Source organism: Phacochoerus africanus, chromosome 14 (genome assembly GCF_016906955.1).
Source record: "Phacochoerus africanus isolate WHEZ1 chromosome 14, ROS_Pafr_v1, whole genome shotgun sequence".
Lineage (NCBI taxonomy): Eukaryota > Metazoa > Chordata > Mammalia > Artiodactyla > Suidae > Phacochoerus > Phacochoerus africanus.
Genome location: NC_062557.1, coordinates 33,934,333 through 33,946,775, shown reverse-complemented (window position 1 = coordinate 33,946,775; position 12,443 = coordinate 33,934,333). Strand labels below are relative to the sequence as shown.

The 12,443-nt window shown below is 49.0% G+C and overlaps 1 protein-coding gene across 2 annotated transcripts; it reads left to right on the top strand.

Moving 5' to 3' along the window:
• Positions 1–5,897: 5,897 nt before the first annotated feature.
• MRPS23 (mitochondrial ribosomal protein S23) lies at positions 5,898–11,478 on the top strand. Of its 2 annotated transcripts, none has more exons than XM_047758446.1 (5): positions 5,898–6,083; positions 6,588–6,758; positions 9,829–9,906; positions 10,083–10,209; positions 11,091–11,478. In XM_047758446.1, exons 1-5 carry the CDS (start codon positions 6,040–6,042, stop codon positions 11,238–11,240), a joined length of 570 nt encoding a protein of 189 aa, XP_047614402.1. In that variant the 5' UTR covers positions 5,898–6,039; the 3' UTR covers positions 11,241–11,478. The 2 variants fall into 2 exon arrangements, with proteins under 2 accessions (XP_047614402.1, XP_047614403.1); XM_047758447.1 differs by having other exon boundaries at positions 5,903–6,083; positions 11,088–11,478.
• The last annotated feature ends 965 nt before the right edge of the window (positions 11,479–12,443 follow it).

Below are 12,443 nucleotides of genomic sequence, written 5' to 3'. Positions count from 1 at the left end.
AGAGCTGCAAATCAGGCCTCCTATGCCACAGCCACAGCAATGCCAGATCTATGCCGCAGCTTGTGGCAATGCCAGATCCTCAACCCACAGAGCAAGGCCAGGGATCGAACCTGCATCCTCACAGAGATGACTTCAGGTCCTTAACGTGCTGAGCCACAACGGGAACTCCTATTACCGAATAGTGAATAGAGTTCCCTGTGCTATATAGTAGGTCCTTGCTGATTGCCTATTTTGTATAGGTAGAGTGTCAAACACCCCCTTTGTGCCCTTCATCCTCCTGGGCCTCGTCCTGTGGATTGAATATATTATTATTGCTTCCCTCGTCTTTTTTAAGCAACAGCAAATTGCTCCTGGATCCTGGCGCTCTGCCAAAGGGAAATAGCGGTATTTACGATTTCATCAACCAGCTGGGTTTTTTACCTACCAAGGCTACTCCGCTGCTGGGGAGGCTCTTGTTCTTTTGGTCAAACTCCTGGGCATGATTTACAAAGATGTAGGCAGAGGGTAGGGAAGTCACAAAGCGTGACTCAGACCTGGAGTTCCCGTTGTGACACAGCAGAAACGACTCTGATGAGGATCCAGGAAGATGCAGGTTCCATCCCTGGCCTTGTTTAGTGGGTCAGGGATCCAGTGTTGCCGTGAGCTCTGGTGGAGCTTGCAGATGGGGCTCAGATTCCTTGTTGCTGTGGCTGGGGCGCAGGCGGGCAGCTGCAGCTCTGATTTGACACCCCTAGCTTAAGAACATCCATATGCTGTGGATGCGGCCCCTAAAAAGCAAAAAAAAAAAAAAAAAAAGGATGACCTAGACCCTATGGCTGGTATAGAGGGGCACAGGTGGCTGTGCCCAGGTCTGAAGGGAAGGGAGCAGAGAGTGACTGGAGCCTGGGTGACAAGGTTACCTTGCAGAGCTGGGACTTTATGTTCCTGGATGGTACAGGGAGGGAGCCGGGGGAAGAAAGTGACTTCCTTCTCCTCCATCCTTCCAATCCCCGGTCAGTGCTTCCCATGGGTGGTACCCGCTGGAACCCAAGTAGAAACAGAGGGCAAGGGGCTAGAGGATGCTATCCTAGCAGGCAGCCTCTGGGGACACAGAGCAGGGTAAAGAGGGCACGAGTGACTGTGGCTCCGGGTGGGGAAAAGGGAAGCTATTCAGTCCCAGTTCTTCTGGATCAGTGTCGTGGGCTGAATGGTGTCCTAGAATTCACCGTTTAAGTCCCATCCCCAGTATCTCCGGATGTGACTGTCTTTGGAGAGAGCATCTTCCAAGAGGTTGTTAAGTTTTTTTTTTTTTTTTTTTTTAGGTCTGCACCCTCGGATACAGAAGTTCCCAGGTGAGGAGTCTAATCGGAGCTACAGCTCCTGGCCTCTGCCACAGCCACAGCAACGCCGGATCCTTAGCCCACTGAACAAGGCCAGGGATCAAACCCATATCCTCATGGATCCTAGTCGGGTTCGTTAACCACTGAGCCACAAAGGGAACTCCCCCGAGAGGTCCTTAAGTTAAAATGAGGTCATTAGTTTGGACCTGAATCCAAAATGACTGGTGTCATACGAAGAGGACATGGACACACACAGAGGAGAGACCATGTGAAGATACAGGACAAGACAGCCGTCTATGAGCCGGGGAGAAAGGCCTCCGAAGAAATGAACCTTGCCAATATGTTGGTCTCCAGTTTCCATTGTTTAAGACATCCAGGAGTTCCTGTCATGGCGCAGTGGTGAATGAATCTGACTAGGAACCATGAGATTGTGTGTTCGATCCCTGGCCTCGCTCAATGTGTTAAGGATCCGGCGTCGCCGAGAGCTGTGGTGTAGATCACAGATGCTGCTCAGATCCTGCGTTGCTGTGACTGTGGTATAGGCCGGCAGCTACAGCTCTGATTAGACACCTAGCCTGGTGCCATGTGCCACGGGTGTGGCCCTAGAAAAGGTTAAAAAAACAAATATATATATATATATATATATATATATATACATATATAATATACAAAAAAAGAAAAAGAAAGACTGTGGTACTTTGTTACGGCAGCTCTAGCCCACCAATACAGTCAATAAGCTATTCAGCACATAACTTATTTATTTATTTATTTGCTTTTTAGGGCCACACCTGCAGTGTATGGAAGTTCCCACACTAGATGTCAAATTGGGGCTGCAGCTGCCAGCCTACACCACACCCACAGCAATGCCAGATCTGAACCTCATCTGCGACCTACACCACAGCTCATGGCAACACCGGATCCTTAACCCACTGAGTGAGGCCAGGGATTGAAACCGAGTCTTCGTGGATACTAGTCAGGTTCCTTACCACTGAGCCACAATGGGAACTCCACAGTACATAACTTATCAATTATGAATTTGCTTCCTTGTCTCCCCCACCAGACACCCAGCTTCTCTGGAGCCCTGCACAGGGGGATGTAGGTGCTGAAATGTCTGTGGGGTGAGTGGATCATTTAACAAGAAAATGAAACATTAAGGCGATCTATGAACTACCGTCAAAATGGTGTAGTTCTGGAAGTTCAAGTTGTGGCTCAGTGGGTTAAGAATCTGACTAGTGGAGTTCCTCTTGTGGCACAGCGGTAACGAACCTGACTAGTATCCACGAGGACACGTGTTTAATCCCTGGCCCTGCTCAGTGGGTTAAAGATCTGGCATAGCTGTGAGCATGGGGGTACGTTGAAGACAGGGCTCAGATCTGGCAATGCTGTGGCTGTGCTGTATATGGGCAGCTGCACCTCTGATTCGACCCCTAGCCTGAGCACTTCCACATGCCTGGAGTGCAGACCTAAAAAGAAAAGGAAAAAAAAAAAAAAGAAGAATCAGAATAGTATCCATGAGGATTCGGGTTTGATCCCTGGCCTTACTCAGTGGGATAAGGATCCGGTATTGCCATGAGCTGCGGTACAGGCTGCAGACATGGCTCCGATCCCACATTGCTGTGACTGTGGCATAGACTGGCAGTTGCAGCTCCGATTTGACCCCTAGCCTGGGAACGTCCATATGCCACAGGTATGGCCCTAAAAGAGACACACACACACAAATGCTGCAGTCCCAGCTGGCAATCAGTGGATTATACGATATAGACATGACACAACAGCGAAAGTGAGGCTATAACAACCACCAGATGTGTCTTGTTACTCCTAAGCCCTCACAATGTGCCAGATACTGTGATTCACACTTTACGTGAATTAGCGCTTTTCCTCTCGCAACAGGCCACTCAGGTAGTCAGCACTGCCACATCTTAGATGGGGAAACAGAGGCTTGAAGAGTTCTGTAAGGTGCCCAAGATGACAGAATTAAGGAGTTCCCTGGTGGCTCAGCAGGTTGAGGAGCTGGCATTTTCACTGCTGTGGCTCTGGTTATAGCTGTGGCGTGGGCTCCTCGGCCTGGGAACTTGAGAGTACAGCAAAAAAAGATAGAATTAGTGGGCACATCTATAGTGTGATGAGACGGGACAAAAGGAGGCAGAGTGGTTAGAGGAAGGAATATGGCCTTTTGGAGTTTACAAGCTCTATTTCCTTATCTATAAGATTGTCAGCACATGACGTATGGCCTCAGGTACTTGGACAATCGAAGGAGATGATGCAGGTCTCTGGCGCGGTGCATGGCACAAGTGCATCAACCTTAAAAGCCTACTGTCCATTCTACCTGCCTGGGAGCTGGCCTCCTACCTGGTGAATGAATGCTCCCTGGGATGAGTACTTCCTATGCAGCTTCAGAAGCTTCCCCGAAGCATCCTGCTCCCACCCTTCCATGGTTCCTTACTTTATCCACCAGCATTCTATTCTCAGTCACAGAAGCAGGACATAGGATGTTGGAGGGGACACTATAAAGGCTCAGAAGAGGAAGGGACTTCCCCAAGAAGATCTAGAGAGAAAATTGCTACCTTGCAATCCCTTCACTATTGAGGGTTTGGGTCTTTGGCTTCCCTCCCTGAACTTGGAACAAGCCCTTCTAATTCTTTAGCAGCGGTAACCGGCTAACTGCAGTGGCCAACGGGAGCAGGCCCGAGTGGGAGAAGGGAAGTGCGTCTGTGGTCTGGGTTGGCAGCTGGCTCTGGCTCAGACAGAATTAGTAACTTGCTATGAAGCCTGGGAAGACTATATTTAGCTGGGAGCATGTTTGCTCTCCCCAGAGCAAAGACTTCCAGACCTTCCTAGGACTGGGAAACTGGAGCCTGCCCGCTTGACCGAGGGGTCAGTGCGGTGCTCTCGTCGCCCTGTTTCCAGAAGGCTCTCCAGAGGCAGCAGTGAAACCCACCTCTCAGCAGAGTCTCTTCTGCTCCTGGGGCAAGTTTTGCTGGACTTCCTTAGCCCATCAGGCAGAGCTAAGGAGGCACCCTGGGGTCCTGGAAAGGGCTCAGGTGGGGCTGGGGACCTGGCTCTGTCAGTTACCTATCAGAGAAGTCACTTAACCCCCTGAGGCCTCCCATCTCATCTATAATGAAGATAATAATAGCCACTTGTCAGTAGGTATGTGGATTCAGTGAGATAAGGCCAAGGAGCAGTGACTGCTTGCCAGACATTCCTCTCCTCCGCCTCCCCCTTCTTCTGCAGCTGGGAGAACTCTGGATGACTTGATGCTCTTTCTTGCTCACAAAGGCTCCCAGGAGATATTTTATGTGCATGTGACTCAAAACCTTGCACTGGATTAAAAAGTTCAAATAGGAATACAAACTCTTTACAGGTTAAATCTGAGGGTTACATTAAAAAAAAAAAAAAAAAAGTCCCCCTTCCTCGCTTACAATCTCACTGGAGATAACCAATGTTTACAGCCCTGGGCGCGTTTCCACAAGCTTTCTATCCTCAAACACACACAGACACGTGTAAAAGTTTTCTTGCTTTCTTTTTGTGGCTGCAACTGCAAATGGAAGTTTCCAGGCTAGGAGTCTTAAGGAGTCCTGGAGCTAACGGCCTATGCCACAGCCACGCGGTATCCAAGCCACATCTCCGACCTACGGCCACAGCTGGTGGCAACGCTAGATAAAGTTTTAATAGGTTAGGATTCCATTGAAGACGCTTCTCTGCAACTTGCCTTTTCACTTGTCATGGGCATTCGTTTACGTAAACACATACAGATCTAGCTCGTCCATTTTAAAAGCTGCATGGCATTCCATAGACTCTATGAGCTGTAATTTTCCAGCCCTTTCCCATTAGACCGATTGTGGCAGGCACGCGGGGGTGGGGTGGGGGAGTGCACTGCAAATAACGCTGCGATGACGCTTCCTGCACAAATATCCGCGTGAAATTGTGCTCCAATGTCTAGGGAGTCCTTTACCCGAAGTATGATTATTTGGCCAAATGGCAACAGTGAGAGGTTACTTTCCCCAGATTTTTGAGTCCTTCTCGTCATGCTGCCGACACTTTCACTTTTCAAGCTCCAAGGAGGAGGTAGCCAGCGACACCTTCCGGGGAGAAAACACTCGTGCCGGCAGCATCCCTATTAGCGCGGATGCAGGTGGAGCTCCAGGGCCAAAGGGTTTAGTCCGGAGCGCTAAACAGCAGGCGGCGAAAGACGGAGGCTCGGACTCTAGGGTGACCCAAGGGAAGTGAGGTCCCTCCCCGGGCCTCGATTATTTTCGTGATCTTTGATTCCAACCAAAATTAGGCGTAGTCTAGGCCTAGTGCTGGTGACCTCTAATGAATTCCTGGCCTAGGTGTCTTCTCCTGGACCTATCCTCCCTCCCCATCATCCTCCCTCTGCACAGCCCCATCTTCTCCAGCGGAGTCGGCTGAGCCTGGCCAGAAAGGCTAAAGCAACCACGGCAATTAACCCCTATCGGTCATTTATTGCTTCTGCCCGGCTTTGGCTCGCTTCCTCCCTGGCGGCTCGGCTATCGAGTGCTCCGGTCTGAACCTGGCGTGCAGCCGAGGGCGGGTCGGTTCGGACATCTTTTACTTCTGCCTGGCTCCGCCCTCCCGTTGGGGGCCTCGCTGGTAGCACTGCGATCCGTGGCTCGGCCCGCAACTTACGCCCACTTTGCCTGCTGCGGGCGCTTCCGGTTCCGGTATCGGAAGCTGCTCGGGATCCGAGTGGTAGGGCATGGCGGGGAGCCGGCTGGAAACTGTTGGGAGCATTTTCTCACGGTGCGTGATCCGAATCGAGGTGGACAAAGAGCGCCTCCCGCTTTCACGCTTTCTTGAGTGGGTCTGAGCCGGGGCAGACCTCTCTTATGCTCTCCTGCTTCTGAGGGGTTGTGTTCAACGACGTTACCTCTTGAATCTCTTAGCTCTCTTGTTGAAGATCGCACCTCTCGCCTCCCCACGTGGAGGTCTCCAGGAACAGGGAGGGAGGAAGGGGCTGAGAGACCTGGCCGGACCGTCTGCTCATTTTCCTTGACGGGGCGTGTTTGGGGCGAGGGGGTGGGACGCACATAAGAAGATGGAAGGGTTAATTCCCCAGCACTGATAGGTTGGTTTGGAATATGGAACTATCTTACCTGTAGGTGGAGGACCCCCAGAACTGCCCTCCTTCTGGTTATCTTCCGGGTTCCGTAGGCTCGCCAGCGTCCCAGGCTGGGGCTACACTGATTCAGGGGCTCAGACAGGCTGTGGTCATTGACTGACCCTAGCTCTTTACTCTTCCTTAAGGACCCGGGACCTGATTCGGGCTGGAGTGTTGAAAGAGAAGCCCCTCTGGTTTGACATATATAATGCCTTCCCCCCGTTAAGAGAGCCGGTCTTCCGAAGGCCCCGCTTGCGATACGGCAAAGCCAAGGCCGCTGTCCAGGACATCTTCTACCACGAGGATCGGATTAGAGCGTGAGTGCGGAAGCCCATCTGGTGGACGGGAGGCAGCAGAACTTCAGCAGGAAAGGTTTAGCCCGCAGTCTGGCAACTTAAGTAGGAATTGAGTCAGGGTTGTTTTGTTTTATTTTGTCAGACCTGTGGAGACGGTCTTGTCCATCTAACCAGATTAGGGAATCAGTACCCTTCCCCCATGGGAGAGCAGTAGAAGTTCTGAGTAGAACTTGGAGCCCAGCAATTGACTGATCATTGCAGTGGTGGCTATTTGTTTCTGCATATCTGTTTGGTGACTGGCACTGTGCTAAGCCCTTAATAAATGTTATCTCATTTAGGCCTCTACGCCTGCAAGGTAGGTATCCTGTATCCTTACCCATTTTGGTCATGAGAACTATGAGGCTCAAGGAGGTTGACTTACTGGGCATTCACTGACAAAGCCTTTTTCCTCCAATACTGACGTTAGTTTTTAGTATATAGAATTTGTAGTTTCTTTTTCTCTAACTGTTCGCATCAGAGATTGTGCCTAATTGAAGTTATTATGTATCCCCTAGTCTCACCCCTATTCCTGGAAGTAAGAAACCAGTTTGTAAAGTTATTATATTCTCTGTTGAGGTCCAGGCACCCTTCATTTGAGGAGTTAGCCCCCACCACCCGCAGCAGAACAAGTATGTTTTGGCTCTGCTTGGAGATTGTCAGCGATATCGGGGCATTAAATACTTTTTCAGTACTTTTCTGCTTAGGTCCATTGCATGCACTTGGGATGCTTTCAAAGTCATTTATACATTAAAGTCATTTGTGTTTCTCCTGTGTACAGCAGTGGAATTGGGTGATGGTCATTGGAGAATGTGGACTATTTTACTGCTTCCTCTTTTATTACTGCTAATATAATAAAAACAGCTTGTACTTAAATAGTTTTTTGAACCTTTATCTTTTTTTTGGGGGGGGGGGATGTTTTTGATATTTTTAAGAACTTAAAATACATCCCAGGTATATCAAAACCTGAATATATTGGGAGTTCCCGTTGTGGCTCAGTGGTTAGCGAATCTGACTGGGAACCATGAGGTTGAGGGTTCGATCCCTGGCCTTGCTCAGAGGGTTGTGGATCCGGCGTTGCTGTGAGCTGTGGTGTAGGTTGCAGACACGGCTCGGATCCCGCGTTGCTGTGGCTCTGGCATAGGCTGGCAGCTGCAGCTCTGATTAGACCCCTAGCTTGGGAAACTCCATATGCCACGGGAGTGGCCCAAGAAATGGCAAAAAGACCAAAAAAAAAAAAAAAACCTGAATATAAAAAGTGAAATCATAAAAATACTAGAAAACATGGGAGAATTTAAAACATAACCTGGGTGATAAAAGCTTTTCTAAGCATGACATAAAACCCAGAAACCACACATGAAAATATTAAAATTTTTTGCCCTCAAAACTAAGCAAAATCAAAAGGGAAACAATTTTGAAACATGTATGACAGAGGGCTAATTTCCTATTTATGCTACTATAAAGTTTGCTTATAAGTCAATGACAAAAAGACCAAAAGGAAAAATGGGCAAAGAACATGGACAGGTCACAGAAAAGGAAATTCATTTGCTTTTAAACACAGGAAAGCAAAACTGTAGTGAGCTATAATACTGCACCTGTGCAATTGTCAAAGATCAAAAACTTGGGGAGTTCTCGTCGTGGCTCAGTGGTTAACGAATTCGACTAGCAACCACGAGGTTGCAGGTTCGATCCCTGGTCCCACTCAGTGGGTTAAGGATCCAGTGTTGCCGTGAGCTGTGGTGCAGGCCTGTGGCTACAGCTCCAAATAGACCCCTAGCCTGGGAACCTCCATATGCCGTGCGTTTGGCCCTAGAAAAGACAAAACAAAACAAAACAAACAAAAAAAACCTTGGAAAATATAATTTGGCCCGGATATGGGGAAATAGGCAGTCTCCTGCCTTACTGGTATGAGCGTAAATTGGTACAACCCCTTTGGAAAGCATCTTGGCAATTTGGAAGGCCAGATTACAAATGCACATTCTTTGACCCAGTAATACTATTTTGAGGAATTTATTCCACAGGCTTATTTGCATAGTACACTAAAAAATACAAAGGTAATCATTGTAACACTATCTAAAGTAGCAGAAGACTAGAAACAATCTACATGCATTGATTTGAAACGATCTCTGAGAAATATTAAATAAAAAGGCAAGATATATTTACTGTCCCCGGGGTTAAACACTGTGGCTGGGGACAGGGAATGATAGATGCATATTTGCATGTATATTTAAAAAATTTTTTTATTTTTGTCTTTTTAGGGCCGCACCTGCAGCATATGGAGGTTTCCAGGCTAGGGGTTGAATCGGAGCTACAGCTGCCGGGTTGTGCCACAGCCACAGCAACAGCAGATCGGAGATGTGTCAGCGACCTACACCACAGCTACAGCAGCACGGGATCCGAGCCATGTCTGCCACCTACACCACAGCTCACGGCAACGCCGGATCCTTAACCCACTGAGCGGGGCCAGGGATTGAACTCGCATCCTCATGGACATGGATGTGTATTGATGGAACATTCCTGGTTAGTGTTGTTTCCTGGGAGGAGAACTGGGGGGTTGGAAGGCAGAGGTGAGGAGTGTTACTTTTCACTGGGTACCTTTCTGGAGCATTTGGTGTGTTTACCTTGTCCATGCATTGCTTACTTATTTATTTTTTGTCTTTTTGCCATTTCTTGGGCCGCTCCTGCGGCATATGGAGGTTCCCAGGCTAGGGGTCTAATCGGAGCTGTAGCTTCCAGCCTACGCCAGAGCCACAGCAACGCGGGATCCGAGCCGTGTCTGCAACCTACACCACAGCTCACGGCAACACCGGATTGTTAACCCGCTGAGCAAGGGCAGGGACCGAACCCGCAACCTCATGGTTCCTAGTCGGATTCGTTAACCACTGTGCCACGGCGGGAACGCCCCTGCATTGCTTATTTAAAACAAGAGCTGTGGGGCTTAGGTTGTGTCGGTCACGTTATACTCGACCCCTCAGTGCCCAGCAGTTATTCTTTGTTCTGTTCTTGGCCACCATCTGTAACGGGAGATTGATACTGTGCTGTTTTGTATTTTTAGGAAATTTTATTCGGCCTATGGATCCGGTCCAAAAGCTTTTGATCTGTTCAATCCAAACTTCAAGTCCACCTGTCAACGGTAAGCCATTTTGCAAATCCTGGGTTATGTTTTTTTTTTTTTTAGGCGTTTTGTGGATTCCCCCTTGAGGAAAAAGATGTTCCTGGAGGAAAACCTGTCGGGGACACGCGTGGCGCTGCGTCACAGGCATGTCTTGACAGCTCACAGACCTAAGATGTCACTGCTTGGAATTCTAGGTTTGTGGAGAAATACATGGAGCTACAGCGACTTGGAGAAACAGATGAAGAGAAGTTATTTGTGGAAGCAGGGAAGGCTCTATTGGCCGAAGGTGTCACTTTAAGACGAGTAGGAGAAGCAAGGACTGTGAGTATTTTCTTATCAAAACTATTACTACGATTGGTTGTCTATTTGTCAGAGGTTAAAGGAAGGCTTGATTGTGGCTCCAGGTCAAATACTATTTTTTTTTGTCTTTTGTCTTTTTAGGGCTGCACTTGCGACATATGGAGGTTCCCAGGCTTGGGGTCGAATCGGAGCTGTAGCCGCCAGTCTACGCCACAGCCACAGCCATGCCGGATCCGAGCCGCATCTGCAACCTTTCCCACGGCTCACAGCAACGCCGGATCCTTAATCCAATGAGTGAGGCCAGGGATGCAAACCTGCAACCTCATGGTCCCTAGTTGGATTTGTTTCTGCTGCGCCACGACGGGAACTCCTCAAATACTATTTATTGGATTGACTAGACTAGAATTTTGTGGTAAGGACTGCTACCTGGAACAAATAAGCTGACACGAGGGCTTTTGAAGTCTTGGTTCTATGGAGATTTTTATCACGTTTATTGTTTGTTGTCAGTGAACTGGACCTGAGATGTTACCACTAAAAATTTTTTTTTTTTTTTTGCCATTTCTTGGGCCGCTCTTGCGGCATATGGAGGTTCCCAGGCCAGAGGTCGAATCGGAGCTGTAGCCACTGGCCTACACCAGAGCCACAGCAACACGGGATCCGAGCCGGGTCTGCAACCTACACCACAGCTCACGGCAACGCCGGATCCTTAACCCACTGAGCAAGGCCAGGGATCGAACCCCCAACCTCATGGTTCCTAGTCAGATTCTTTAACCACCGTGCCACGACGGGAACTCCATCACTAAATTTTTAACTCAGTGCTCAGATGTGCTTAGTTCTACACCTTCAGCTGAGTGAAAATGAGAATGTCCGTCTGACGGACTTATGTCTGGTCTTTTAAGTAGCAGGAAGGTAGTCCCATTTCCCGGAAATCTGAGCCCACGGGTATCAAGCCCCAGACTGCGGTGGAAGAGAACCAGCCTCGGAAAGAAGTCCCGCAGGACCAGCCTTTGGAGGCTCCTGAGAAAGAGTCGAAAGGCCTCCCTCCTCCCTGAGAAACTTGCACACCGCATGTACCAATGTCCAGACCGGACTCTGCATGAATGTGGAACTACTTTAACAGTTGAACTGTGCAAATGTTTCTCGATCTCTAAGGCATCACGTTTGCCGTCTTTCGGGTCCCATTTCTAGGTTGTCATAAAGCTCTGTCTCAGGGTTTGAAAGAAGCAGTTACGTGAACTTTCCTGTTCGGATGGTATTAAATAAAGAATTCCCTGGTGCTTATAAAGTAAATTTACTTGAAAATGGTAAATAGCATGAAGAAACCTTTATCTGTATTGTTTGGGACTCATTCTGAGTAGGTTTGCTTGGAGTTGTGTGGTCACATTTGATTTCCTGGGATGCTTCCCTTCTCTGGAGCCAGCACACTTTCCCTTCCTTGCCCACGAGGTGTGGTTCCCTGGCCAGCGGTTGCTGTCTGCAGATAATCTCTGTGTTTTTCGCTCGGGAGGCCAGGCTGACTCGTGCTGTCCCCCTTGATGAGGGACAAAGGCCAAAACTGTAATCTCATGGGTTGAGTGCTGGAGACAGTTAGCGTAGACCTGGACCCGGCAGGCTGCTCGGTAAAGATCTGTTGCATGAATGAATGATGCCATCCAGCTGAAGACTGAATCCCGACGACGCCTGCAGGGATGCTGGGAGGGATGATGCTTCCCTTCCCATTCCGCCTGCTTCCCCGGTGTCAGTCAGGTTGTGCTTGGCAGTTTTGTACCAACAGTCCTCCTGTGTTCACTTCCTTATCTTTTACTAAATAAATGCAATACCCCTCAGTTACGAGTTCTCAGCTATCAGTAAGAAGCTGCTCCAGAAGTTTTTTTTTTTTTTGTCATTTTAGGGCCGCACCCACAGTATATGGAATTTCCCAGGCTAGGGGTTGAATCGGAGCTGTAGCCGCCGGCCTACACCACAGCCACAGCAACAGCAGATCTGAGCCGCGTCTGTGATGTACAGCACAGCTCAAGGCAACGCTGGATCCTTAACCCACTGAGCAAGGCCAGGGATGGAACCTGCGTCCTCCTGGATACTAGTCAGATTTGTTTCCCCCTGAGCCAAGGCGGGAACTGCCAGGACTTTCTTACTTGAAAACTCATGTAGCTATTCTCCCCTGATCTTTGGGTACCGTCTCTTCTGTCTCCCAGCAGGTTAAGGGTGGGGTCCACACTCCCCAGCCTGGACACCTCCTTGCACGTGGTGCTTAG

What these genes read in the sequence shown, in the direction of transcription:
- MRPS23 (XM_047758446.1), top strand. Translation starts at nt 6,040, where the DNA reads ATGGCGGGGAGCCGGCTGGAAACTGTTGGGAGCATTTTCTCACG. An exon ending in GTTGGGAGCATTTTCTCACG is followed by an intron (nt 6,084 to 6,587) that starts GTGCGTGATCCG and finishes CTCTTCCTTAAG; the next exon opens with GACCCGGGACCTGATTCGGG. An exon ending in CACGAGGATCGGATTAGAGC is followed by an intron (nt 6,759 to 9,828) that starts GTGAGTGCGGAA and finishes TTGTATTTTTAG; the next exon opens with GAAATTTTATTCGGCCTATG.